The 26,498-nt window shown below is 46.0% G+C and overlaps 1 protein-coding gene across 1 annotated transcript in view; it reads left to right on the forward strand.

Annotated features, from left to right (window-relative positions):
• Positions 1–25,370, forward strand: part of LOC137323504 (indian hedgehog protein-like) — a 54,229-nt gene extending 28,859 nt beyond the window's left edge. Inside the window, exons 2-3 of the mRNA XM_067987031.1 lie at positions 13,667–13,928; positions 20,348–25,370. Of these exons, the coding sequence (XP_067843132.1) occupies positions 13,667–13,928; positions 20,348–21,021 (936 nt within the window). The 3' untranslated portion in view covers positions 21,022–25,370. The remainder of the gene's footprint in view (positions 1–13,666; positions 13,929–20,347) is intronic.
• Positions 25,371–26,498: the final 1,128 nt, after the last annotated feature.

The following is a 26,498-nucleotide window of genomic DNA, read 5'->3' on the forward strand; positions in this document are numbered from 1 at the left end:
CAAGGATGATAATTTTAAAATCGAGGCATTGCCGGACCGAGAGCCAATGTGGGTCAGCGAGCAAAGTCTACTTCAGTGTTATCCATTAGAAATCGCTGACTAGCCACAGGCGTGGCTACAGTGACACCATTTTAGCCACTTGCACTAATTTTGGTAGAAAATGCCTCACACACAATCCAGGTAAATGTACTTCACACGTGTATATTTACTTAACAAACACCGACCACCATTCAGTGCCACACTTTGCAGTCTTTCTCTTTCACCAAAGTTTGGAATTCTGGCCATGTGTTTATCAGACACCAAACATCTCGGTGCAGCTTCTGGATTTTTGTCCCGCTGTCGCGAGCAGGACTTTGATCTCATCGGAGGGATTGCTGAGGGATGCTGACTCGCGCGACCAAGTTGGGCCGAACATGAAACGCAGCTTTTCGACAGCAACTTCTCGAGACTGGATCTAGGTCCTCAATCAGGGCTTTTTGCCCCATTCTCAGCACAGAGTCGGTTTCGGCTTTGCAGCGTCAGCGGATCCATCCCCAGTCCACGTCTGTCCGCACGGAGCAGGTCCAACTAGTTTCCGTGAGTTCCCCCCGATGTTAAAGTGGAATGAACTGAAAGGCCGGACTGAAACCATACAAGACCGGCAAATCTCTTCTTGAATGTTTCCAGCAAGTTTCAAAGCCAGGCGGCATTGTAACCGCTCTCAAAATCAGGCTCAACCACATATCGCTATAAATTTGGGGCATGAGTTAAGTCTTGCTCTTCCATCTAAAGGTCTGGTCAGACTCCGTCTGGGGACTGCATTCAGACCTGGGCATTGCACCTCAGGACGGATATATTGGCCTTGGAGGGGGTGCAGTGGAGATTCACCAGAATGATACCGGGGCTAAAAGGATTAAATTATGAGGACAGGTTGCATAGACTAGGCTTGTATTCCCTCGAGTATAGAAGATTAAGGGGTGATCTAATTGAGGTGTTTAAGATGATTAAAGGATTCAATCGGGTAGATAGAGAGAAACTATTTCCTCTGGTGGGAGAGTCCAGAACAAGGGGGCGTAACCTTAAAATTAGAGCAAGACTGTTCAGGATGTGGAAATCTGGAACTCTCCCCCCCAAAAAGCTGTTGAGGCGGGGAGTCAATTGATAATTTCAAAACTGAGATCGATAGATTTATGTTGGGTAAGGGTATTAGGGGTTACAGAACCAAGGCAGGTAAATGGAGTTGAGATACAGATCAGCCATGATTTAATTGACTGGCGGAATAGGCTCGAGGGGCTGAATGGCCTACTGCTAGTCCTATGTTCCTATTTGCCGAATGAACAGTTCCAGCTTGGCCTGAAATTCCGTCACGTAGCGAATGAGGTCGCAAGCCAACTTCCCTTTTCCCCGAAGTGTCACATTCAGTTAATTCAGGTGACTGTCGATATCAGCGAGCCAGGACAAGTCGCACTTCCAAACTTTGCTCTCGATTGGCGAAAAAAAAATGGTCCAGTTTGCATTTCTGCATCAAGAAAGTCTCTGGTCGGTTGCAGCAGTTTGGCAAACCTTTCCCAACCTAGGAACACAGGAGTGGGACATTCAGCCCCTCGAGCCTGTTCCGCCGGCTCAGCCAGGGCCACTTCGCTAAGTCCATGACTTGTGAACAAGGGTCATCGTTCCCGTTGCATCAGCTCGACAGACTGCCGACGGTTCAGCGCATTGGATCGGATAAAATTGACGATGTTTACAACAGTTTCAAACGTACGACGCAAAGACCGTCTTGGCAAATTACACCGTGAGGGGAGATCAAGCGATTGAGGTGTGCTCCCGATCTCACTCGGACGTCTTTTCAGCAGTGTAAGGAAGCCAGAGTTTCGGTGACCGAGACCGGATCGTCCCGGTTCAGCACCAGCCCTGTCGACGGCAAGTTTGGCGGCAGCCAAAATGTCAGAACCTCACGTGTGTGGCCTTTCAGTCCCGTAAACGCCAACAGCTCGTCCCCTCAGCTCAAGGCCTCGCTTAACAAATCGTACCCAGAGCGCTAACTGGGCATTGCCGCGAATGTTGCAGGACTCGTTCCAGTGCAAGTGAAAATACAAGAGAGCCTTTCAGCTCAGCTTTCAGCCGCGATTCGATGCCACCAGACAGATCCAGCAAATGACAACAAACTTTCTGACGACTCGATTGCAGCTCTCGATTTTTCTCCAGGATAGCGTAGATGCATTTAAGGGGAAGCTAGATAAGTCCACGAGGGAGAAATTAATAGAAGGATATGCTGATAGGGTGTGATGGAGTAGAGTGGGAGGAGGCTCGTGTGGAGCACAAAATCCGGCATAGACTAATTGGGCCGAATGGCCTGTTTCTGTGCTGTAAATTCGATACTATATCGTTTCTGATTTTCAGCTCATAGTTCTCCAATAGAAGTATCCACACCCATCACCATAATCTCTTTCACCAGCTCCCCATCAGAAAACGGTCCCTTTTTCCATACTGGAATCCAAGCAGTTATGTAACTGGACAAAATTACAAGTTTCAAAGATGAGGGAAATTGTTTCAGACCGTTTTTTTTCTCCTGCTGATTGAGTGTTGATTTCGGTCGAGAAATTTCATGCACTTTTTTTTGTGCCAACCGATTGGGAATTTTCTGTCAAATTCAGCATGCGAATGTTTGAAATCTTTCTTCAAATTATCCACCTTATTCTCAGCAAACAAACGACTTTGTGCACAAAAGGCAAAGTGACTTCTCATCACATTTCACAGCAGCAAACTGAATATCCCATTCATCGTGAAACTTCTGATAACAACCAGATAATCTGTTTTTTAGTGACGTTGGTTGAGGGAAAAATATTGGCCCAGGACACCTTCCCAGATCTTCTTTGAAATAGTGCTCTGGGGATTTTTTACATCCACCTGAGAGGGCAGACGGGGCCTCAGTTTAATGTCTCACTCTGAAAGACGGCACTTCAGTACTGCACTTGAATGTCAGCCAGGATTATATGGCTCAAGTCTGGGGCTTGAACTCACAATCATAGAATCATAGAATCATAGAAGTTACAACATGGAAACAGGCCCTTCGGCCCAACATGTCCATGTCGCCCAGTTTATACCACTAAGCTAGTCCCAATTTCCTGCACTTGGCCCATATCCCTCTATACCCATCTTACCCATGTAACTGTCCAAATGCTTTTTAAAAGACAAAATTGTACCCGCCTCTACTACTGCCTCTGGCAGCTCGTTCCTGACTCAGAGGCGAGAGTGCTACCCACTGAGCCATGGCTGACACAATAATGTATCATAATAATATTTTTTTTATTTGTTTATGGGATGTGGGCGTCGCTGGCGAGGCCGGCATTTATTGCCCATCCCTAATTGCCCTTGAGAAGGTGGTGGTGAGCCGCCTTCTTGAAGCGCGGCAGTCCGTGTGGTGAAGGTTCTCCCACAGTGCTGTTAGGAAGGGAGTTCCAGGATTTTGACCCAGTGACGATGAAGGAACGGTGATATATTTCCAAGTTGTTTATAGGAATGAGATTAGAAAACATTTCTACACACAAAGGGTGGTAGAAGTTTGGAACTCTCTTCCGCAAACGGCAATTGATACTAGCTCAATTGCAAAATTTAAATCTGAGATAGATAGCTTTTTGGCAACCAAAGGTATTAAGGGATATGGGCTAAAAGCAGGTATATGGAGTTAGATCACAGATCAGCCATGATCTTATCAAATGGCGGAGCAGGCACGAGGGGCTGAATGGCCTACTCCTGTTCCTATGTTCCTATATGCAAATAAGGGAAATAGATATCGGCCGTTATTAATGTCTTAGCAATGTTGTGACACGAAGGACTAACAGGCACACCTATTGATCCTGCTGTCCAATGTTGCTAAGAGTGCTACTGGAAGAAAAATGGTTGTAATATAATTTAGACATAAAAAATACAACATTTACAAGAAAAGAATTAAGAAAGAATAGAAAGTCATGCATTTATATAGCACCTTTCACGACCTCTGGACGTCCCAAAGCTCTTTACAGCCAATTTTCTTTTATTCATTCGTGGGATGTGGGCGTCACTGGCGAGGCCAGCATTTATTGCCCATCCCTAATTGCCCTTGAGAAGGTGGTGGTGAGCCGCCTTCTTGAACCGCTGCAGTCCGTGTGGTGAAGGTTCTCCCACAGTGCTGTTAGGAAGGGAGTTCCAGGATTTTGACCCAGCGACGATGAGGGAACGGCGATATATTTCCAAGCCAGGATGGTGTGTGACTTGGAGGGGAACGTGCAGGTGGTGTTGTTCCCATACGTCTGAAGTACTTGAAGTACTTTTGAAGTGTAGTCACCGTTGTAAGGTAGGAAACGCGGCAGCCAATTTGCGCAGAGCAAGGTCCCACAAACAGCAATGAACCAGGTAAACTTTTTTTTAATATACGATATCAACCTCTCTTTAAAAAGCGTTTATTGTTTCTCATCGGAAGCCGATGCCTCTCTGAGATTCTGAGGCTTGAGATCTTAGCCTTCCTGGATCTGTCACTGTGACAAGCTGAAGAGTCAACACTTCTCCCAGCAAGCACCAGTGCCTACAATTCCCAGCATGCTGCAGTCTGAGCACCGGGAAAGCTCCCGACATGCATCAGTACTGGTCCCTGCACATAATGTTGGGAAGCCTGAGGAACAATGGGAAAGGAACAGTAATGACGAGATTTTCATGCGAAAACTTCAAAAACAAGACACAGCATGAACTTTGGAGCTTTTGATAAGGGAGTTTTGACAGAAATATTATTTTCTAGAGGACTGTTTATTTACGGACAGAGAAGAGGGGAGGGTGTGCAAAAAAAACCCAGATCGATAGAGAGAGACACAGTTAAGGTTGCCAACCCCTCCAGGATTGCCCTGGAGTCTCCAGGAACTGAAGATTAATCTCCAGGACAGCACTGCGAGCAAAACCCGGGAGAAAAATCATCGGGGAATTTTTTAAAAATTGTGGTTTTTTTCATTTTCTTTCAACATTTCTGTTTATTATTGGAGATGGGAGAAAGGGCTGTTTGACTGACAGTCAAGAATCATCTAGTCGGGTGACGAAGAGTCTGTTTGCTTTCCAATTGGCCGTGGGAAGGCGGTGCGCCACGAGGATGGACATGTTGGGCGACCAATGGCGGGAGTGTGGGGAGGCGGGGCAGTTAGAGGCAGGACGTCATGTGATGAAACCTCCAGGAATACATTCGATCAGAGTTGGCAACCCTAGACACGGTATGTAAGTGATAGAGAGAGAAGACACATAAGACCGAATGCTCCAAGTCCTTGGCTATGGTGATGTGTTTTCTTATTTGTTCTCGGGTTGCGGGGGACGCTGGCAGGGCTACATTTATTGCCCATCTCTAGTTTCACCCGTCACGATCGCGTATCGGAAAATTGGAAGAGTGGGCTGCACCTGATTTTCTGTCCTTTGATTTTGATAGGCGGAAAATCGTGTGCTGCATACTTGCTATTCTCTGTTACCCACTCACGGTACCCGGTGCACCGAATCTAAGAGATAGTGAGACAGATCTCGACTTTGCACCATAGTGTGAGAGAGGCGATGGCCAGTAGGCAGACCATTTTACATCTCTTCCCAAATGATAAGACGTCGTCTTCAGTGATCCGTGGCCACTGGTATCTGGAATAAGATCGGCTGAGTGAAGCATTGAACGTACAATGCCATTTGCTATCTGATGGCTTTTACTAGCAAGTCAAATGCAATATATGGCTCCCAACCCAGCAACCCCAAGGAATATTTAATGAAATTTTGTTACCAAGGGATTTTAGTACTTGTAGCGGGGGGAGAGGAGGAATGAACTACATTCCTATTCCAAGCACTAGATGCCGGAAGTTGGTGGGGGGTGGTGGGGGAGACCAGTTTAGGCGGTAAAATGGGGTATTCTGCTGCGCTCGCGGTGTAGTAACGTTGACGAAGCGGGAGCAGCTCCGGGCCGGCAAGCCCATGATCTGTTACCCGGGCAACGTGGCCGTAGGTACAGCTGAGCCTAAAACTAAACCATGTACAAAATTAACACCTAATGCATATGTGCGACATTGCTTCGTCCGCTGTGTTAATGGAGCAATACCTTCGTTAGAACAGGAAGCAAAAGAATGTCACTTGGACATGTTGAGTATTCCTGCTAATGTTGCGCCCACAAATTTCTAGGTTGACGAGTGACTCTCGTCCTCTGGAACTCGTCCTGTTCCAGAAATGCAACATGAAGTCATCGGGCAGAAAACATTTTGTACTTTTCAAATCAAATATTTATAACATTATGCATATTTTATAAGGACAGCAAATTACAGATCAGGGCAAGTCTTGCAGTGGATGTTGCAAGCGGTAATGGGCTTTTTAAATCCTGGCCAGCTTCCTTTGGCTTCTGTAACATTGCGTATGTATTTAAGTGCAAGGCGGTGGTGGAGAGGGAGACTTGAGGGTATTGTTGGATGCGGAGCTGTCAGCATTGGGCAAACGCTGAGTGCGAGATTTTCAGTTCCCAGTTAGCCGCACGCCCAAGGTCTCACCTCATTCCAAGGACACAAGGATGGGTTAAACGTGGCCACAGGAGATGCCCTGTTATGTCCTGTAGGGGGGTTCTCCCCGGTGACCTGGCCAATATTTATCCCTCAACCAACATTACTGAAAAAACATTATCTGGTCATTATCACATTGCTGTTTGTGGGATCTTGCTGTGTGCAAATTGTCTGCCGTGTTCCCCTACATTACAATAGTGACTGCACTTCAAAAAGTACTTCATTGGCTGTGAAGCGCTTTGGGACATCCTGAGGTCGTGAAAGGCACTATATAAATGCAAGCTCTTTCTTTTTATTAAGCTGCTTCGAGTCACTGATTTTTTTTTTAGCTATCGTCATAGTAACTAAGTCACGAAACCTGGTAACTGCAGGAAGAGGCATTTTTGTTTAAATCCAGCCCAGACTGATGGCAGAATGGTCTGATCTGTATGTTGGCCTCAAGGGACCTATATGAAATGAGTTTGGGCAGTCTCAAACCAGTTGCTAGGGGACAATGTGCAAGAGTACAAAACTGCTCATAACTTGACACTAACTCGCAGTCTCATTGAGTGATGATACAGCGTTCCTGGTTCGGGAAGTTGGAAAAATGTCACACTGGTGCGAGAAGGGGGTGCCACTCTGAGGCTAATAGTAAGACACATTATTGGGGTTGAGGGAGTTACACTGCAGCGGGATGTGGCATACATGAGCAGGGAGGACTGGTATTGGCATCTAGTGTTTGGAATAGGAATGTAGTTCATTCCTCCTCTCCCTCCTACAAGTGCTAAAATCCCTTGGTAACAAAAAAAATCATTAAATGTTCTTTGGGGTTGCTGGGTTGGGAGCCATATATTGCTTTGACTTGCTGGTAATAGCCATCAGATAGCAGATGGCATAGTACATTCAATGCTTCACTCAGCCGATCTTACTCCAGATACCAGTGGCCACAGATCATAGAAGATAACGTCTATCAGTTGAGGCCAAAGAATGAGAGTGTGGAAAGCGCAGGTGTTTTTTTAAAATTGAGAAAGCTCTGTGAAGAGTTAAGGTCCATAGTGCAGGTCATCACCATGATGGAAAAGAGTAGGGCAAGAAAGATGGTGTCGGTGAGAGTGAGAGGTTATAAATCAGGAGACCGTGTTTCCACTGCTTGTGTTTTAAAACTCTATAGATTGCAGGAGTAAAGGAACACTCCTGCTAAACCTCTCCGCCTCTCCAACTCTCTCTCTTCCTTTAAGACCCTCCTTAAAACCTACCTCTTTGACCAAGCTTTTGATCACCTGTCCTAATACCTCCTTATATGGCTCGGTGTCAAATTTTGTTTGATAACGCTCCTCTGAATTGCCTTGTTATCTACTTGTTCAGGTGAGCATATAGAAGAAGAACAGGGAGTTCTCCCAATTCTTGCTCTCTCTCTCTCTCTCTTTCTCTCTCTCTCTATATATATAGATATATATATTTTAAAAGTTTAGGATGAACAATAGAGAAAAGTTCAAGGCAGTGACCATAATAATCCTGAGAAAACAGAGAGGGACAAGAAAGGTTGTGATGGAAAGAGGGAAGGAGAAATTGGAGGTTAGAGAGGTGGTTCTGCTTAAAGGTGAGGCTAAGGGGTGCCAGGGAGTGGTGAGACACAAGTTCTTTCCCGTGTTTTGTAATGCACTGAGTTACACGTAATTCTATAACCTCCTCCAGCCCTACAACCCTCCGAGATCTCTGCGCTCCTCCAATTCTGGCCTCTTGCACATCCCCGATTTCCATCGCTCCACCATTGGCGGCCGTGTTTTCAGCTGCCTCGGCCCTAATCTCTGGAATTCCTTCCCTAAACCTTTCTGCCTCTCCACCTCTCTCTCCTCCTTTAAGACACTCCTTAAAACCTCTTTGACCAAGCTTTTGGTCACCTGTCCTAATATCTCTTTATGTGGCTCGGTGTCAAATTTTGTTTGATAATCACTGCTGTGAAGCACCTTGGGACTTCTTACTACATTAAAGGCGTTATATAAATGCAAGTTATTATTGCAGTAGGGAAGGTCGAGAGAAAGCTACCCACCATAATGGTTGTTCTTGCACATTCCCCCATTGATTTCTTTCACACAATATAGACTGACAGCCATTATTGTTAAACTTCAAAGTGGTTTGACACCCTCCCTCCTCCCGGCCCCTCACAATACCTTTCCCAGGTGAGTTGGCCAGTTCCATCTTTCCTCCCTTCTGTGCAGGAACTCACCCTCTGAGGCGTCGCAGGCAGATCTATAATAAAGAGGGGTTGGCTGACCGAGGTGTGATCATATATAAAACTATTGTAAACAATTTTACAACACCAAGTTATAGTCCAGCAATTTTATTTTAAATTCACAAGCTTTCGGAGATTTTCTCCTTCCTCAGGCAAATGTTTTTTCCTCAGGCAAAACATTTGCCTGAGGAAGGAGAAAATCTCCGAAAGCTTGTGAATTTAAAATAAAATTGCTGGACTATAACTTGGTGTTGTAAAATTGTTTACAATTGTCAACCCCAGTCCATCACCGGCATCTCCACATCATATATAAAACAACAAGGCAGTAATAATAAAACTGGAGCGAGATGATTCAGGTTTCAAGTAGTAAGCACGAGGCTAATGACTTTAAAAAGGTGTCAGTGTCTCAGTCCATATTGGTTAAAGTTTTGTAGAAACACATTATGTCAAGGAACTTTTTTACAATGCCTATTATATCTGTGCTATGCGGAATTTAAGTGATAGCAGACACAGGTGTTCAAGGGAGCTTGCCAAGTTGAGGAAAGTCTACAAAGTTATTGTCAATGTTTTAATTCCTTATCCAACTTCATTATCACATTATCAAGATAAGGGCAGTGAAAAACCAAGGGCGCTGTTCATCCTATCACTTCTAGGTGTGCGCTTGTGAGTGACTGCATTCTTTTGTGCACTCTGGTCCATTTTATTAACATATATAAAACATGGAACGGGAGATGGCCATTCTGCCCATCAAGTCCGCTCCATCCACAGACTACATAGAATCTACGCCTATCATTGGCTGGACTCAATGAGCAAGGTCACTAAGCAAAACCTCAGGCTAGCTACTAATCCTCCCACATTCACTATTTAATCCTGATCCACTGCCCTCCAGAGGCAACAGCACGATCTTAACCAACTCAAGCGACCTCTGTGAAAAGAAATACTTCCTGGCATTTATCTATCTCTCCATCTCTGATCCTTGCATGTGTCTATCCCTACATGTCAGCTGTGGCTCAGTGAGCTGCACTCTCACCTCTGAAGTTAGAAGGTTGTGGGTTCATAGTCGCACTCCTGTGACTCGAGCACAAGATGTGGGCTGACATTCCCAGTGCAATACTGAGGGAGTGCTGCACTGTTGGAGATGCCGTCTTTCGGATGAGACTGAGGCCCTCTCAGGTAGTTGTAAAAGATTTTATGGCACTATTTCAAACAAGAGTAGGGGAGTTCTCCACGATGTCGTGCCTAATGTTTATCAGTCAACCAGTATCATTAAAGCCGATTATCTGGTCATTATCTCATTGCTTTTTGTGGGAGCTCGCTATGTGCAAATTAGCTGTTGCATTTCCTACATTACAACAGTGACTACACTTCAAAAAGTACATAATTGGCTGTAAAGCACTTTGAGACGTCCTGAGGTCATAAAAGGCACTATATAAATGTGAGTCGTTCTTTCCATCCTTAATTATGTTCACATTTTCATCTGTAATCCTTCCGTTTATTATCGCTCAACCTCCAATCCTTCAGTGTATTTAGTTTTCCTTGGATTGCCTTTTGGTGGTATATATCAATGATTTAGACTTAAATGTAGGGGGCATGATTAAGAAGTTTGCAGATGATACAAAAATTGTCTGTGTGGTAGATAGTGAGGAAGATATCAATGGATTGGTCAGGTGGGCAGAACAGTGGCAAATGGAATTCAATCCAGAGAAGTGGGGAGGGCAAACAAGGCAAGGGAATATACAATAAATGGGAGGATACTGAGAGGTGTAGAGGAAGAGAGGGACCTTGGAGTGCATGTCTGGATTCCTGAAGGTAGCAGGAGAGGTAGATAAGGTGGTTAAGAAGGCATACGGGATACTTTCCTTTATTAGCCGAGGCATACAATATAAGAGCAAGGAGGTTATGCTGGAACTGTATAAAACATTGGTTAGGCCACAGCTTGAGTACTGCGTACAGTTCTGGTCACCACATTACAGGAAAGATGTGATTGCACTAGAGAGGGTACAGAGGAGATTTACGAGGATGTTGCCAGGACTGGAGAATTTTAGCTATGTGGAAAGATTGGAGAGGCTGGGGTTGTTTACTTTGGAACAGAGGAGGCTGAGGGGAGATTTAATTGAGGTGTATAAAATTATGAGGGGCCCAGATAGAGTGGATAGGAAGGACCTAATTCACTTAGCAGAGGGGTCAATAACCAGGGGGAATAGATTTAAAGTAATTGGTAGAAGGATTAGAGGGGAGCTGAGGAAAAATATTTTCACCCAGAGGGTGATGGGGGTCTGGAACTCACTGCCTGAAAGGGTGGTAGAGGCAGAAACCCTCATCACATTTAATAAGTACTTGGATGTGCACTTGAAGTGCCGTAACCTACAGGGCTACGGACCAAGAGCTGGAAAGTGGGATTAGGCTGGGTAGCTCTTTATCAGCTGGCACACACACGATGGCCTCCTTCTGTGCCGTAAATTTCTATGATTCTATGATTCTGGACTGGATTGTTTCAATGTGTAAAGTGCCTTCGTTTCGGGGGCATTGCTTTAGCTCCACTTGTTAAATTGCCGTTGACATGGGATGACTCAGCGACTTGGCGAACTCCTTGAGGCAAAACAGCCAAACTGGACTGCAATTGTACCAGGACTTCCACACCCAATGTACAGCACTACCAGCGTAAACACAGCTATCAAATCTTAGCGTAACAGCCATCAGCTGGCTCCCCGGAGCAGCTGACTTCAAATATGACCTGCGGGCCAAGCTCTTATGCTCTGCGGCCCCTTTTTTTTGATCTGCTAATCTGTGAGAACAAGAGCTATCAGAGCAATCTTTGCAGAAAATAATATGAATTAGATTGTCGGTATTCAGGTGGGATGGGTCTAATTGGCTAAGTGCAGCGCTGAGATCCATGAACACATATTTGCTGTTCAAAATGTAACTGCTCTGGTAACCTATTAGCAATGGTAAACTCAAAAGGTATGCACTCATATCTGGGAATTGTTCATTACTGCTCAATTAAATGCACCATTTGGCAGGTGGGTCCCAAGGCACGCTATCGATGATTACGACAACTGAAGAGCTCCTTTCCTGCTTTGTTTAATCGCAGCTCTCTAGGTATAATGTGACCGCATCTGGAAAATCCCATCACTGGAGTGATTACCACTTGCGTAGGTGTGAATCACCTGCCACCCCTCCTGGCGACTGCCATGTCCAAACACCATTCTTCACGATTCAGCCCCGAGACACTGAGTGTCTCCGGTGCACGTCCCGTCTTGGATGAGCCGCAATTTCCTTCCGTTAAACATTGCGGGGACTGAGTGGTTCAGTGCGGTATCACTCTGGCCTCGGTCAGACGGTTGTGGGTTCAAGTCTACACTCCAGAGACTTGAGCACAAATTCTAAGCTGGCATTCCCAGTAACCTTCAACCATCCCAAACTCTGTTCCTTTGACTCTAACCTTTGTGCAGACCTCACTCCCTTTACCCCAGTATTGGTAGCCATGCCTTCAGCAGCCTAGGCCCCAAGCTATGGAATTCCTTCCCTTTAAGGACATGGTTATTCTAAACACAGCAGATCTGGCGCCAGCTTCATTAAGGGCTGCAGAATTTCAGGAAGGTGTGAGGCCCACTATTTCCACATGCAAAAGGCCTATCGCCTGTTTCAGGCGCAGGTCCTGGACACCTACACTGAAGCTTTTACCAATATGGCGGGCAGTGCACATGCTGTGTAGAATATTGGATGCTTAATCCAGTAAAACGGGTGTGGCTTCAATGAATTCCTAGGCCTGTATATCTAATAGGAACTGCAGCCCCTGTGTATATTATAAGGAATAGCAGCCCCTGTGTATAATATAGGGACTAGCAGGCCCTGTGTATATTATGGAGAATAACAGACCCTGCATGTCACTGTGACGTGTGCTGTGTGTATCTGATGATGTCACTGTGACGTGTGCTGTGTGTCACTGATAATGTCACTGTGATGTGCTGCGTGTCCCTGATGATGTCATTGTGATGTGCTGCGTGTCTCTGATGATGTCACTGTGATGTGGTATGTGTCTCTGATGATGTCACTGTGGCGTTTGTTATGTGTCTCTGATGAGGTCACCGTTACGTGCTGTGTGTCCCTGAACTTGTCACTGTGACGTGCCGCGTGTCTCTGATGACATCACTGTGACGTGTTGCGTGTCTCTGATGACATCACTGTGACATGTTGCATGTCTCTGATGATATCACTGTGACGTGCTGTGTGCCTTAGATGATGTCACTGTGATGTGCTATGTGTCTCTGATGATGTCACTGTGATGTGCCGCGTATCCCTGATGATGTCACTGTGATGTGCTGCGTGTTCCCTGATGATGTCACTGTGATGTGCCACGTATCCCTGATGATGTCACTGTGATGTGCTGCGTGTTCCCGATGATGTGACTGTGATGTGCTGTGGGTCCCTGATGATGTCACTGTGACATGTGTTGCCTGTCTCAGATGATGTCACTGTGATGTATGCTGCATGTCTCTTGATGATGTCACTGTAATGTGTGCTGCGTGTCTCGGATGATGTCACTGTGACGCATGCTGCATGTCTCTGATGATGTCAGTATGATGTGTATATGTCCATGATGATGTCACTGTGACGTGTATATGTCTGAGATGATGTCACTGTGACGTGTATATGTCTGAGATGATGCCACTTTGATGTGTATATGTCTGAGATGATATCTCTGTGACATGTATATGTCCATGATGATGTCACTGTGATGTGTATAGGACCATGATGATGTCACTGTGATGTGTATATGCCCATGATGATGTCACTGAGACGTGTATATGTCTATGATGAGCTCATTCTGACCCCGAAACAATGACCAACTCCCCAATGAGCAGCCTTCATAGAATGGGGGGGTGGGGGGAAGTGTTGGACAGTGGGCCCCACCCAATAACTTCCTTTCTTCCTTTTCCAGCGCTGTAAAGATAAGCTGAACGCTCTGGCCATCTCCGTCATGAACCAGTGGCCGGGAGTGAGACTGAGAGTGACGGAAGGCTGGGATGAGGATGGGCACCACTCTGTGGAATCCTTGCACTACGAGGGACGAGCTGTGGATATCACCACCTCAGACCGCGATCGCTCCAAGTACGGAATGCTGGCTCGCCTGGCAGTGGAAGCAGGATTTGACTGGGTCTATTACGAGTCCAAGGCTCATATCCACTGCTCAGTCAAATCAGGTAAAGGAGTTTACAGCAATTCAATATTTATTGCGCCAGGCTTCTAACTATCATAGCTGATAATTTCTCCCATGGTCAGAATCCTTCATACAGCAGTCAAACCAGCCTGGTAACTGCCCTCCCATCTCTCCAACTCCATATAAAGAAAGAACTTGAATTTATTCACCACCTCAGGACGTCCCAAAGCGCTTTACGGCCAATCAAGTACTTTTGAAGTGCAGTCACTGTTGTAATGTAGGAAACGCGGCAGCCAATTTGCGCACAGCAAGATCCCACAAACAGCAGTGTGATAAATGACCAGATCATCTGTTTTTAGTGATGTTGGCTGAGAGATAAATATTGAATACTTTCATCCAAATACACCTGAACACTTCACTCATTATAACCCCTAAGGCAGCAGGCAAGTGGACGAGATACATTTATGCCCATGGAATGTTGGCGGGCGTTTTCCCCGATCTCTTGCCGAGGAAGCTCGGTGCAACTCCCTGGTAAAACGGCGTAAACAGCTACGAATGGCCGTTTGCCTCATGTCCCCAGGGTTGCCGTTGATTTCTCCGCTGAAGTTGTGGCGAGAAAGTGGGAGAACAGGGCATCCAACCCTCCCAAAGTTAAAGATTAAACTCCTGGAACACTCTCGGGAGAGAAATCATAGGGGCCTGAAAATAAACCATGTGTGCGTTTCTTTTCATTTTCTTTCGTTTATTAGTTACAAGAATATTGGAGACGGTGGTGGGGGGGGGTGGCGGTCTTTCGGATGAGACGTTAAACCGAGGCCCCGTCTGCCCTCTTGGGTGGACGTAAAAGATCCCACGGCACTATTTTGAAGAAGAACAGGGGAGTTCTTCTTGGTGTCCTCAGCCAACATCGCTAACAAAAAAAAAATATTATCTGGCCGTTATCACATTGCTGTTTTTTGGGAGCTTGCTGTGCGCAAATTGGCTGCTACAACAGTGATTACATTGCAAAAGTACTTCATTGGCTGTGAAGCACTTTGGGAAATCCTGAGGTCATGAAAGGCACTATATAAATGTAAGTTCTTTCAAACTGGGTAGGCCAGCGGCAGCCAAGACTCCACCAATGCCAGCCTGCATCAGCCACCATCAGGTGAGGGAAGGCAGGCCGAGGAAGATATTACTCCTCTTTTCCCTTCTCTTCCTGTGTCCTGTGCTGGGTATAGATAAGTGTGAGATGGATATAGATAACATAAGAATATAAGAAATCGGAGCAGGAGTAGGTCATACGACCCCTCGAGCCTGCTCCGCCATTCAATAAGATCATGGCTGATCTTCTACCTCAACTCCACTTTCCCGCCCGATCCCCCTATCCCTTGATTCCCTTAGAGTCCAAAAATCTATCTATCTCAGTCTTGAATATACTCAACGACTGAGCATCCACAACCCTCTGGGGCAGAGAATTCCAAAGATCCACAACCCTCTGAGTGAAGAAATTCCTCCTCGTCTCAGTCCTAAATCGCCCACCCCTTGAGACTATGCCCCCTAGTTCTAGACTCTCCAGCTAGGGAAAACAGCCTCTCCACATCTACCCTGTCAAGCCCTCTAAGAATTTTATACATTTCAATGAGATCACTTCTCATTCTTCTAAACTCCAGAGAATATAGGACCACTCTTCTCAATCTCTCCTCATAGGACAACCCTCTCATCCCAGGAATCAATCTAGTGAACCTTTGTTGCACTGCCTCCAAGGCAAGTATATCCTTCCTTAGGTAAGGAGACCAAAGCTACACAGTGCTCAAGGTGAGGTCTCATCAAAGCCCTGTACAATTGTAGCAAGACTTCCTTACTCTTGTACTCCAACCCCCTTGCAATAAAGGCCAACGTACCATTTGCCTTCCTAATTGCTTGCTGTACCTGCATGTTAACTTTCTGTGTTTCGTGGACAAGGACATCCAAATCTCTCTGAAGACCAACACTTAATAGTTTCTCACCATTTAAAAAATATTCTGTTTTTCTATTCTTCCCACCAAAATGAATAAGTGTGAGGTGGTGCATTTTGGTAGGAGGAATAAAGAGGCCACATACTGCTTGGAAAATAAGAGTCTAAATGGGGTAGAGGAGCAGAGGGATCTGGGGGTACAGATACACAAACGTAGCAGGTTAATAAGGTCTTAAAAAAACAAACCAAGCACTGGGGTTCATTTCTCGAGGGATAGAATTGAAAAGCAGAGAAGTTATGTTAACCTTGTATAGAGCCTTGGTTAGACCACACTTGGAGTATCAAAGGATATAGAAGCATTGGAGAAGGTGCAAAAAAGATAAACTAGATAAACAGATGAGGGAGAAAGGAATAGAAGGATACGCTGATAGGGTGAGATGAAGAGGGGTGGGAGGAGGCTCGTGTGGAGCATAAAGACCGGCATGGAGCAGTTGGGCCGAATGGCCTGTTTTTGTGCTGTACATTCTATGTAATTTTATGTGATAAATCTGACGCGGTATCAGATAAGCAACTCTGATGGGGCAGATGGGCAGAGGCAAACTCATTCCGTTGAGCCTTATATTGGATCTAAATCCCAAGGCCTCACATGCAACTTCAATTTCTGCCGTACACTTCTGTAAATGTACATTCCTGGCCTGGTTAATTCAATAATTCCTTTCTATTGTGTGCTTGAATTTCTCTAAACTTACCTGTGTCGCAGAGGGAAGTCTTAGTGGGTGTCATTACCAAGTCCCTCTTATGCGCCTCGCAGCACCGCCATAAGCCAGGGAGAGTAGGTCACTAGACACTCCTCTCAGCCCCAGTCAGAGCGGGGGGCCGTCCGAGCAACTAAGGCAAGGCTGGGAGGGGTGAATGGAGGAAATTTGGGACTCGAACCTAAGAATGATAAATTGCAGCGTAGGAAAACTATGTTATTGATTTAAAGAGCGTGATTTCATTCCTGAATATCAACGTTCAACAATTGATCATTAACTGGAACGATATTCTACTAAGCCGTTAGCGTTTAATGCTACACAGGGGCTGCTATTCCCTACGATATACACAGGGGCTGCTATTCCCTATAATATACACAGGGGCTGCTATTCCCTACGATATACACAGGGGCTGCTGGTCCCTATGATATACACAGGGGCTGCTGGTCCCTACGATATACACAGGGGCTGCTAGTCCCTATGATAGACACAGGGGCTGCTATTCTCTATAATATACATAGGAGCTACTATTCCCTATAATATACAAAGGGGCTGCTGTTCCTTATAATATACACAGGAGCTGCTATTCTGTATAATATACACAGGGGCTGCTATTCCCTATAATATACACAGGAGCTGCTGTTCCCTATAATATACAAAGGGGCTGCTATTCCCTATAATATACACAGGAGCTGCTATTCTGCATAATATACACAGAGTCTGCTATTCTGTATAATATGCACAGGGGCTGCTATTCCCTATAATATACACAGGGGCTGCTATTCCCTACGATATACACAGGGGCTGCTAGTCCCTATAATATACACAGGGGCTGCTATTCCCTACGATATACACAGGGGCTGCTAGTCCCTATAATATACACAGGGGCTGCTATTCCCTATAATATACATAGGAGCTGCTATTCCCTACGATATACACAGGGGCTGCTAGTCCCTATAATATACACAGGGGCTGCTATTCCCTATAATATACACAGGAGCTGCTATTCTGTATAATATACATAGGAGCTACTATTCCCTATAATATACAAAGGGGCTGCTGTTCCTTATAATATACACAGGAGCTGCTATTCTGTATAATATACACAGGGGCTGCTATTCCCTATAATATACACAGGAGCTGCTATTCTGCATAATATACACAGGGGCTGCTATTCTCTATGATATACACAGGGGCTGCTATTCTCTATGATATACACAGGGGCTGCTATTCTCTATAATATACGCAGGGGCTGCTAGTCTCTATAATGGGGTACATCTGATTGATGTTGCCCTGTATGTTGCCTAGCATGTTGCACTGCATGTTGTCCTGGGCTATTTAGCTGGAGGCAGATGATGGGTGGCTGGCTTCAGTGGAAAATGTGTTGGGATTGTGCCTGGGAGTGGCAGTAGAATCGCCTGGCACGTATCTGTCGTCATGGTTTCGCTGTTTGCTCTTAACTTGAACAAACAGAATATCTGGGAATTATTCACCGGGCAAACTTTGATTTGGTTCTGATCCTATTTAAATTAATAAATAAAGTAAATGTGAAATAGAAAGAGAGAGAGATGACGAACAGAAAGGAACTGAGTCAGAGACAGTGAGGGTTAGAGGGAGAGGCTGACGCGGAAACACTGAGGGACAGACAGAGAAAAAAACAATGAGAGAGAGACAACGAGGGAAAGGGAGAGAAAGAAACAGTGAGGGAAAGAGAGAGACAGAGACAGCGAGGGAAAGAGAGAGACAGAAACAGTGAGGGAAAGAGAGAGACAGACAGCGAGGGAAAGGAAGAGAAAGAAACAGTGAGGGAAAGAGAGAGACAGAGACAATGAAGGAAAGAGAGAGACAGAGACAGTGAGGGAAAGAGAGAGACAGACAGCGAGGGAAAGAGAGAGACAGAGACAGCGAGGGAAAGAGAGAGACAGAGACAGCGAGGGAAAGAGAGAGACAGACAGCGAGGGAAAGAGAGAGACAGAGACAGCGAGGGAAAGAGAGAGACAGAGACAGCGAGGGAAAGAGAGACACAGACAGTGAGGGAAAGAGAGACAGAGACAGTGAGGGAAACAGAGAGACAGACAGCGAGGGAAAGAGAGAGACTGACAGTGAGGGAAAGAGAGACAGACAGTGAGGGAAAGGGAGAGAAAGAAACAGTGAGGGAAAGAGAGACACAGACAGTGAGGGAAAGAGAGAGACGGAGACAGCGAGGGAAAGAGAGAGACAGAGAAAGCGAGGGAAAGAGAGACAGAGACAGCGAGGGAAAGAGAGAGACAGAGACAGCGAGGGAAAGAGAGAGACGGAGACAATGCGGGAAAGAGAGAGAGACAGCGAAGGAAAGAGAGAGAAAGAAACAGTGAGGGAAAGACAGAGACAGACAGTGAGGGAAAGAGAGACAGAAACAGTGAGGAAAAGGGGGAGAGACTGAAACAGAGACTGAACAAGAGAGAGAGACAGAAAGAGACAGTGAGGGAAAGGGGATATAGAGAGAGAGGAACAGTGAAGAAAGTGGAGTGATGGAAATAAAGACAGCGAGAGCAAGAGAGGCAGAGATAGTGAGGGAAAGGAAGAGAGAGAAAGACAGTGAATAAAAGGAGAGAGTGACAGAGGAGGAAAGGGAGAGAGACAAAGAGGGTGAGACGAGAGACACAAGAGCGAGAGTTACAAGGATAATGAGGGAAAGGAGAGCGAGAGATTGACAGATGCTGAAAAGAAGGGAGAAAGAGAGAGAGGGAGACAGTGTCTCTATCTCTGATGGACTATCTCTCACATACTCATCCTTTCTCCATCTGACTCTCTTTCATTCTCTCACTCTCTTCTATCTCACACAAATCTTTGACAGTGGCAGGACAAATTGAGAAGGCTGATAATCATTTGGGATCCTTGGCTTTATAAATAGAGGCATTAAGTACAAAAGTAAGGAAGTTGTGCTAAACCTTTATAAAACACTGGTTAGGCCTCAGCCGGAGTATTGTGTCTAATTCTGGGCACCACACTTTAGGAAGGATGTCAAGGCCTTGGAGAGAGAGCAGAGGAGATTTACTAGAATGATACCAGGGTTGAAAGACTACAGTTATGTGGAGAGACTGGAGAAGCTGGGATTGTCCTTAGAGCAGAGAAGGTTAAGGGGAGATTTAATAGAGGTGTTCAAAATTATGAGCAGTTTTGATAGAGTAGATAAGGAGAAAATGTTTCCACTGGCAGGAGGGTCGGTAACCAGAGGACACAGATTTAAGATAATTAGCAAAAGAACCAGAGGGGAGATGAGGAAACATTTTTTTACACAGTGAGTTGTTGTGATCTGGAATGCGCTGCCTGAAAGGGCGGTGGAAGCAGATTCAATAGTAACTTTCAAAAGGAAATTGGATAAATACTTAAAGGGGAAAAATTTGCAGGTCGATGGGGAAAGAGTGGGGGAAGTGGGGCTAATTGGATAGTTCTTTCAAAGAGCCAGCACAGGCACAATGGGCCGAATAGCCTCCTTCTGTGCTGTACAATTCTATGATTTCTCCTATGTACTTTCCCTTTCTCTGTCTCTCCTGCAGTTTCTTTCTGTCACACTCTGTCTCTCACTTTCTTTCTTTTTCTCTGCTTCTCTGTCTCTCCTATCTCTTATTTAGTCTTCCGGTCTCTTTTTTTTAGTCTTTCCGTCTCTCCTTTCTCTGCCATTTCTGTGACTCTGTCTTTCTCACACTTGAAGCAGGAATTCCTTCCAGCACAAGACGGCGCCCTGTGTTTATTTTTCCCAACGGTTTACCGTCTGATGCGTCCTTTTTCCAGATCATTCCATGGCAGCAAAGACGGGCGGCTGTTTCCCTGGCAACGCCAGTGTGCTGATGGAAGACGGGAGGAGGAAGAGGGTGTCTGACCTCCAGCCCGGTGACCGAGTACAGACTGTGGACAACGAGGGGGACATCACCTTCAGCGTCTTCATGACATTCCTGGACCAGGACCCCGGCAGGGTCAAGATATTCCAGGTGCTCGAGACCCTGGATCCGCCTCGGAGGCTGCTCCTGACCGCTGCCCACCTGGTGTTTGTGGCAGACAACTTCACCTCGGACTTTGGGCAGTTCAGGCCCACCTTCGCCAGCAACGTGAGAGTTGGACAGTACGTGTACGCAGCGGGCAGTTCAGGCCAGCGGCCCGCGCGGGTGACCGGAGTCTCTCTGCAGACGGAGGCGGGAGCCTACGCCCCCTTAACCCAGCACGGCACGCTGGTGGTGAACGGAGTGCTGGCCTCCTGCTTCGCGGCGATAGAGGGGCACAGCCTGGCGCAGCTGGCCTTCGCCCCCTTCCGGCTCTGCTACAGGCTGACCTCGATCTGCGGCGGGCACGGAGGGAGCCCGCCAGCGCGCCAAGAGGGGATTCACTGGTACTCCTGGCTCCTGTACCGACTGGGCAGGCTCCTCCTCAACCCCGAGTATTTCCACCCGTGGGGAGTGGCACAGGGCTGACGCGGGCAGTCGGGAAGGGGGGGAAACTGAGGTCTTTACTGAGAGCGACCGTGGGCACGCACAGATCTCCGGGTGCGTATGAGCGTGGGCGGCGTGACCGGGTGGATCACGCAGCCGCGCGGTTGTGCGCCCTCTGCTTCTACAGGCCCCGAGGACACCAATCGGCGCAAAGGGACGAAGGCTAAAGGATCGGAGACGTCACTTCTCTGTGGAGTCAGACACGGAGCCCTGTTGGCCCTCCGTTAAAAACGGGGAGGACGCGGGACTTTTCCAAAGTTGGAATCTGCCAAAAAGCAGATTCTTGCGTGTTCTCGCACCCCTGACTAATTACACTGGCCCGTTCCTTTTTGTATTGAAAATTAGAAGGAGTCAAGACTTAAAGTGTCATCTTTAGGCGAAGCGGGGTTAAATAAGCGGGATATAATCGGACGGGGATGTGCAGACGTAATCTCAGTCTCCGTTTTGAAGCAACGCATTCTGCGCTCGTGTTTTTTTTTTGTATTTCTGTTATAAGGCGCTACGTCCTAATTTAGAAAGGGGAGCTGCCTCTGGAGACACGTCACGCTGCAATTGCAACCCTCCAGCCAGTGGTGACGCTACAGGCAGTTTCGCCAATAAATGTGGACATAGGAATTTATAATGGGGAGAAAAGATTGACAGCAGGTGTGCGTAAGATGTAAGATTATTAATATAATAGATGTATGTATATCAGAAAAAAAAACTGCTGTTGCAGGGAGAAGCCTTTAGTCGGGTTATCACCTCCAAATGGAGGCTGGGTAGAGGTTCACAGCTTGATTTCTCTTGTTTGCTTTTGCTGCTGATTCAAATTCATTTAAAATCTGACTATAACCAGTGTCTCCACACCATCGAATGCTGAAGTAAATGTGAAGGATAGAAAACGAGAAATCAGAATCTTGGTGCCTGGTTTACATTTTACAGCTTTCTGGACATTCCTGGCAAAACCTCTGCAGGGTGACGTAGAAACATAGAAAATAGGAGCAGTCGGCCATTCGGCCCTTCGAGCCTGCTCCGCCATTCGGTATGATCATGGCTGATCCTCTATCTGAAGGCTGGGGAGTCGCCAACTCTGTTTGGACGCATTCCTGGAGGTTTCATCACACGACCTCCTGCTTCCAATCACCCCGCCCCCCAGTCAAACAGCCTTCCCACTCCCCACCCCCCCCTACTATCTCCAATAAGTAATAAACAGAAGTGTTCAGAGAAAATGAAACAAAATGCAATTTTTTTTAATGCCCCTGTGATTTTTCTCCTGGTTTTTTTTTTTGCTCGCAGCGGTGTCCTGGAGATTAATCTTCAATTCCTGGAGACTCCTGGACAATCCTGAAAGGTTGGCGACCCTACTAAAGGCTGACAGTAGACATTAAGAAAAGCTTCAAGGAAGAAAAAGGTCCTTTCTTCAATTGAGCCTCTTCCCTCCCATTCTGTGCACGATTATCTCAATTATCTCAATTATGGACTGCCTTCCCCCACCCAACATCTTAGTTACGGGGAGCGGGCAGGAAATTGGACATGAATTTAGATTTGAGGTTAGGATCAGATCAGCCATGATCTTATTAAATGGCGGAGCAGGCTCGAAGGGCCGATTGGCCTACTCCTGCTCCTATTTCTTATGTTCTTATGTTCTTATAACCTCTTCCTAGCTCCCCCGCTGAATCAAACATATATCCCCTCACATCCCTTCTAAACACTTTCTGGTCCATTTCCTTTCTCAACAGCAACAATTGGCCCAGGATGAGCTACTTTTCCGTGGCCTGTTCCACGTGTTTGCCGTCCTATTGGGGGTGGGGGGAAGGAGGAAATAAATCTCCAGTCTCGCTTCAGGCTTCTGAATTGGAAAACCCAGATCAGGAATTCTACAGGAATGGGAATTGGTTTGGTCCCTTCAGAGTTTTACACTTCAGTCGGGTGAATGGCTAAACCTGGGCTGGATAAAGTCTAGTTAGAATCAGCCATCTTTGGCACCACTCTAGAACGCTATCCCTAAGCCCCGCTAACCTTGTGACCTCGCTCCCCACCTTCAAAAGCCTTTTCGAAACCCCCCTCCCCCAAACTCTTCTCTACCCCTCATACTCGCTGTCCATGTTCTATCTCCTTTGTCGAAAGGCCTCGGGCTGTTTACTACTTTAATTCCATTGGCTGGGACGTCTGGAGGATGAGACAAGGCCCCATTTAAATGCAACAGTCTCTCTTTCCTTCAGGGTTTTATAAACCATCCTCCAGAAACCTCAGGCATGCTGGGAAACCCATGGATCATGGGAAGGTCAACACCCAATTTTTCCAGGCCAGAAAAAAAAAGCACAATGAAATATCAAATGTTAAAAACAAAAGTTATTGATTATAATGAGAATGTTCAGCGCCTGACCCTCTGATACGTCCAATTCTGCTACGATACTGACCCTTACAGGATTCCATTGCACGTCCATTCATGGCGTACAACAGGTTGCTCACTGAATTTTCTTTATACGGCAGAGTGACCTTCTAAATATTTTGCTGGCTGTGTTCAGTGAGGTATTTTGTTGCCCTGATAAGTATTTAAATGTTCTTCCATTTATTCCACACACAAACGCCAGGCTCTGCCACAATCTCATTCACTTCTAAATGGTTGATGAAGTCAGAATATGTTTCCCTGGGCCTGATACACAGTGATGATTCTAACACTGTACAGATTTCTTAAAAGGATGGTTGCCTCACAACCCTAAGGGAGATACCTGTACCCTTAGCTCAGTGGTCGCACTCTGAGTCAGAAGGTTGTAAGTTCACTCCCCACTCCCTGACATAATCCAGGCTGACACTTCCATGCCATACTGAGGGAGTGCTGCACTGTCGGAGGTGCCGTCTTTTGAATCAAGTGTTAAACCGAGGCCCCGTCTTCCCATTCAGGTGGGCGTAAAAGATCCTCTTGGCATTATTTAAAAAAAACAAAGCAGGGAGTCCCAGTGAGCTGGCTAATATTCTTCCCTCAACCAACACCACACCAAAAACAACTTGCTATCTGTGGGCCCTTGCACAAATTGACTGCTACGTTTGCCTATATAACGACAGTGACTACGCTGCAAAATCAATGCATTGGTTACAACATGCTTTGGAATGGACTGAAAAGGCGCTATATAAATGCAAATTGATTTCTGTGTCACGCTTCAGAACGAATTCGCCTGGAAGTAGCCATTTTGTGCGGGATCTCTCCTCCTGTGACATCATGAATGGTGGTGCAGTGGATTGTGGGCAGATTAATGATGTCATTGGGAGGAACGTCATGATGTCACAGGAGGAACAGCTCTACATGAACAATGGCTGCCTGTAACCAGCATAAAACAGAGCAATAGGAGGTGATGCAGAGGCATCGGGAAGGGGGACAGGTATCTTCCTTTGTAACATCGAGGGTCATGGGGCAATTCAGCGGACGGTTTGTCCCTGTGTAACCAGCACAAGTACTCTGAATTGCCACGCTGATTGGGGAAGGTTAGGCAAAAGGGGAATCTCGCCATTTTCGTTTTGTTTCTCGCTTGTTGTTGGCCATGCAACGTCCTTCCTCTGTCCTCTGCCAGTGCCACTCTGAGCCAGCTACGAGAAGTAGCACCTGACAGTGTCCAAAGGAGGATGCGCCCTCCCATCCCCTCCCCGCGGAGACCCCTCGGTCTGCTTATCGCCCGCCCCCCACGGGCAAAATCAGCGCATTGGCGGCACGCGGGACTGAACGTGGGATCGAATGCGTGACTGAACGCGGGACTCAACGCGTGACTGAACGCGCGACTGGAAGTGCGACTGAGCGCGGGACTGAACGCGGGACTGGCCCCCCCCTCCCTCCAAATACCACTGCACCTCGGCCCCTCCCCCGGCACAGCAGTGTGTGCCTCAGGCACCTTTAGAAAATTAAATCTAAATATATATATATATATTTTGGTTAGATTAAAAGTCTCTATTTACAGATATACCCCTCTCCATGCTAAAGCTAATCTATTCCCCCCAAAAAATTCTGTGATTTTATTTGATTTTAGAAAGAATATATATGTATATTTCCCTCGATTGCAATGGTTGTATTCAGTGTGTAAATTTACACAACAGCCCTTGTGTGTTACTCATAAGATTTATTTTTGTACTTGTGAATTGTAATATAGAATTGTAAAAGTTGGCTGTCGATATGAATTTTATTATATTATATATAGAAATGCTATCAGTCTGTAAAGTTTTAATTTAAAAGATTTTCGAGAACAGAGATATTTTTATCTTAACCTCCGATGTCATTCTGGAATCTCCTGTGACTTACCCTAATCTTGCAAGTGTACTTTTTTTTTCTATTTAATTAATTAAAATTAATACCTGATCAGTGACAGGCCCTGTCTTGTGCTCTGAATTTAAAACTTTCACAAAGGTAAGAAACAGATGATTTTTGGTGGAGGCCATTCGGCCTAGACTTCATTGGTAGCCTATGGTGTCCCCATCGCAGCATCCAACTGTCCCTTTAATGATTCCAGTCTTGTCGCCTCCACTATCCTAATCATCAGACTATTCCAGGTACAGATCGCACTTTGTAAAGAAGAGTTTCCCGACATCAGTCTTTACTTAGAATTACATAGAATTTACAGCACAGAAACAGGCCATTCGGCCCAACTGGTCTATGCCGGTGTTTATGCTCCACACGAGCCTCCTCCCACCCTACTTCATCTAACCCTATCAGCATATCCTTCTATTCCTTTGTCCCTCGTGATTATCTAGCTTCCCCTTAAATGTATTTATATTATTCGCCTCAACCACTCCTTGTGGTAGCGAGTTCCACATTCTAACCACTCCCTGGGTGAAGAAGTTTCTCCTGAATTCCTTATTGGATTTATTGGTGACTATCTTATATTTATGGCCTCTAGTTTTGGGCTCTCTTAAAGGCCTCTATCAGGTCACCCCTCAGCCTTCTCTTTTTTAGAAAAAAGAGCCCCAGCCTGTTCAGCCTTTCCTGATAAATATATCATCTCAGTTCTGGTATCATCCTTGTGAATCTTCTTTTGCACCTTCTCCAGTGCCTCTATATCCTTTTTATAATATGGAGACTAGAACTGTTCACATTTCTAATGTGGTCTAACCAAGGTTCTATACAAGTTTAACATAACTTCCCTGCTTTTCAATTCTATCCCTCTAGAAATGAACCCCAGTGATTGGCTTCCTTGTTTATGACCTTATTAACTTTTTTTGCTACTTTTAGTGAGTTGTGTATCTGTACTCCAAGATCCCTTTGCTCCTCTAGCCCAGGAACTCCTGAACTTGCCTTTTATCAGGTAGTCCCCTTGATTCTTACTTTTGTGCTATAACTTAAAATAGTTCTCCAGACTTATCTTAGTATTTTAGACACCTCCAGAAGGCCTCCTCTGATTCACCTCTTCTCAAGGCTGAGAGTCGGCGGCCTAGAGCGATCCGTGCACAAGAGCAGGTAGGCTCAAGGCTCACCTGATTGTAAGTCCCCACTCCAG

This window comes from Heptranchias perlo, chromosome 7, assembly GCF_035084215.1.
Source record: "Heptranchias perlo isolate sHepPer1 chromosome 7, sHepPer1.hap1, whole genome shotgun sequence".
Lineage (NCBI taxonomy): Eukaryota > Metazoa > Chordata > Chondrichthyes > Hexanchiformes > Hexanchidae > Heptranchias > Heptranchias perlo.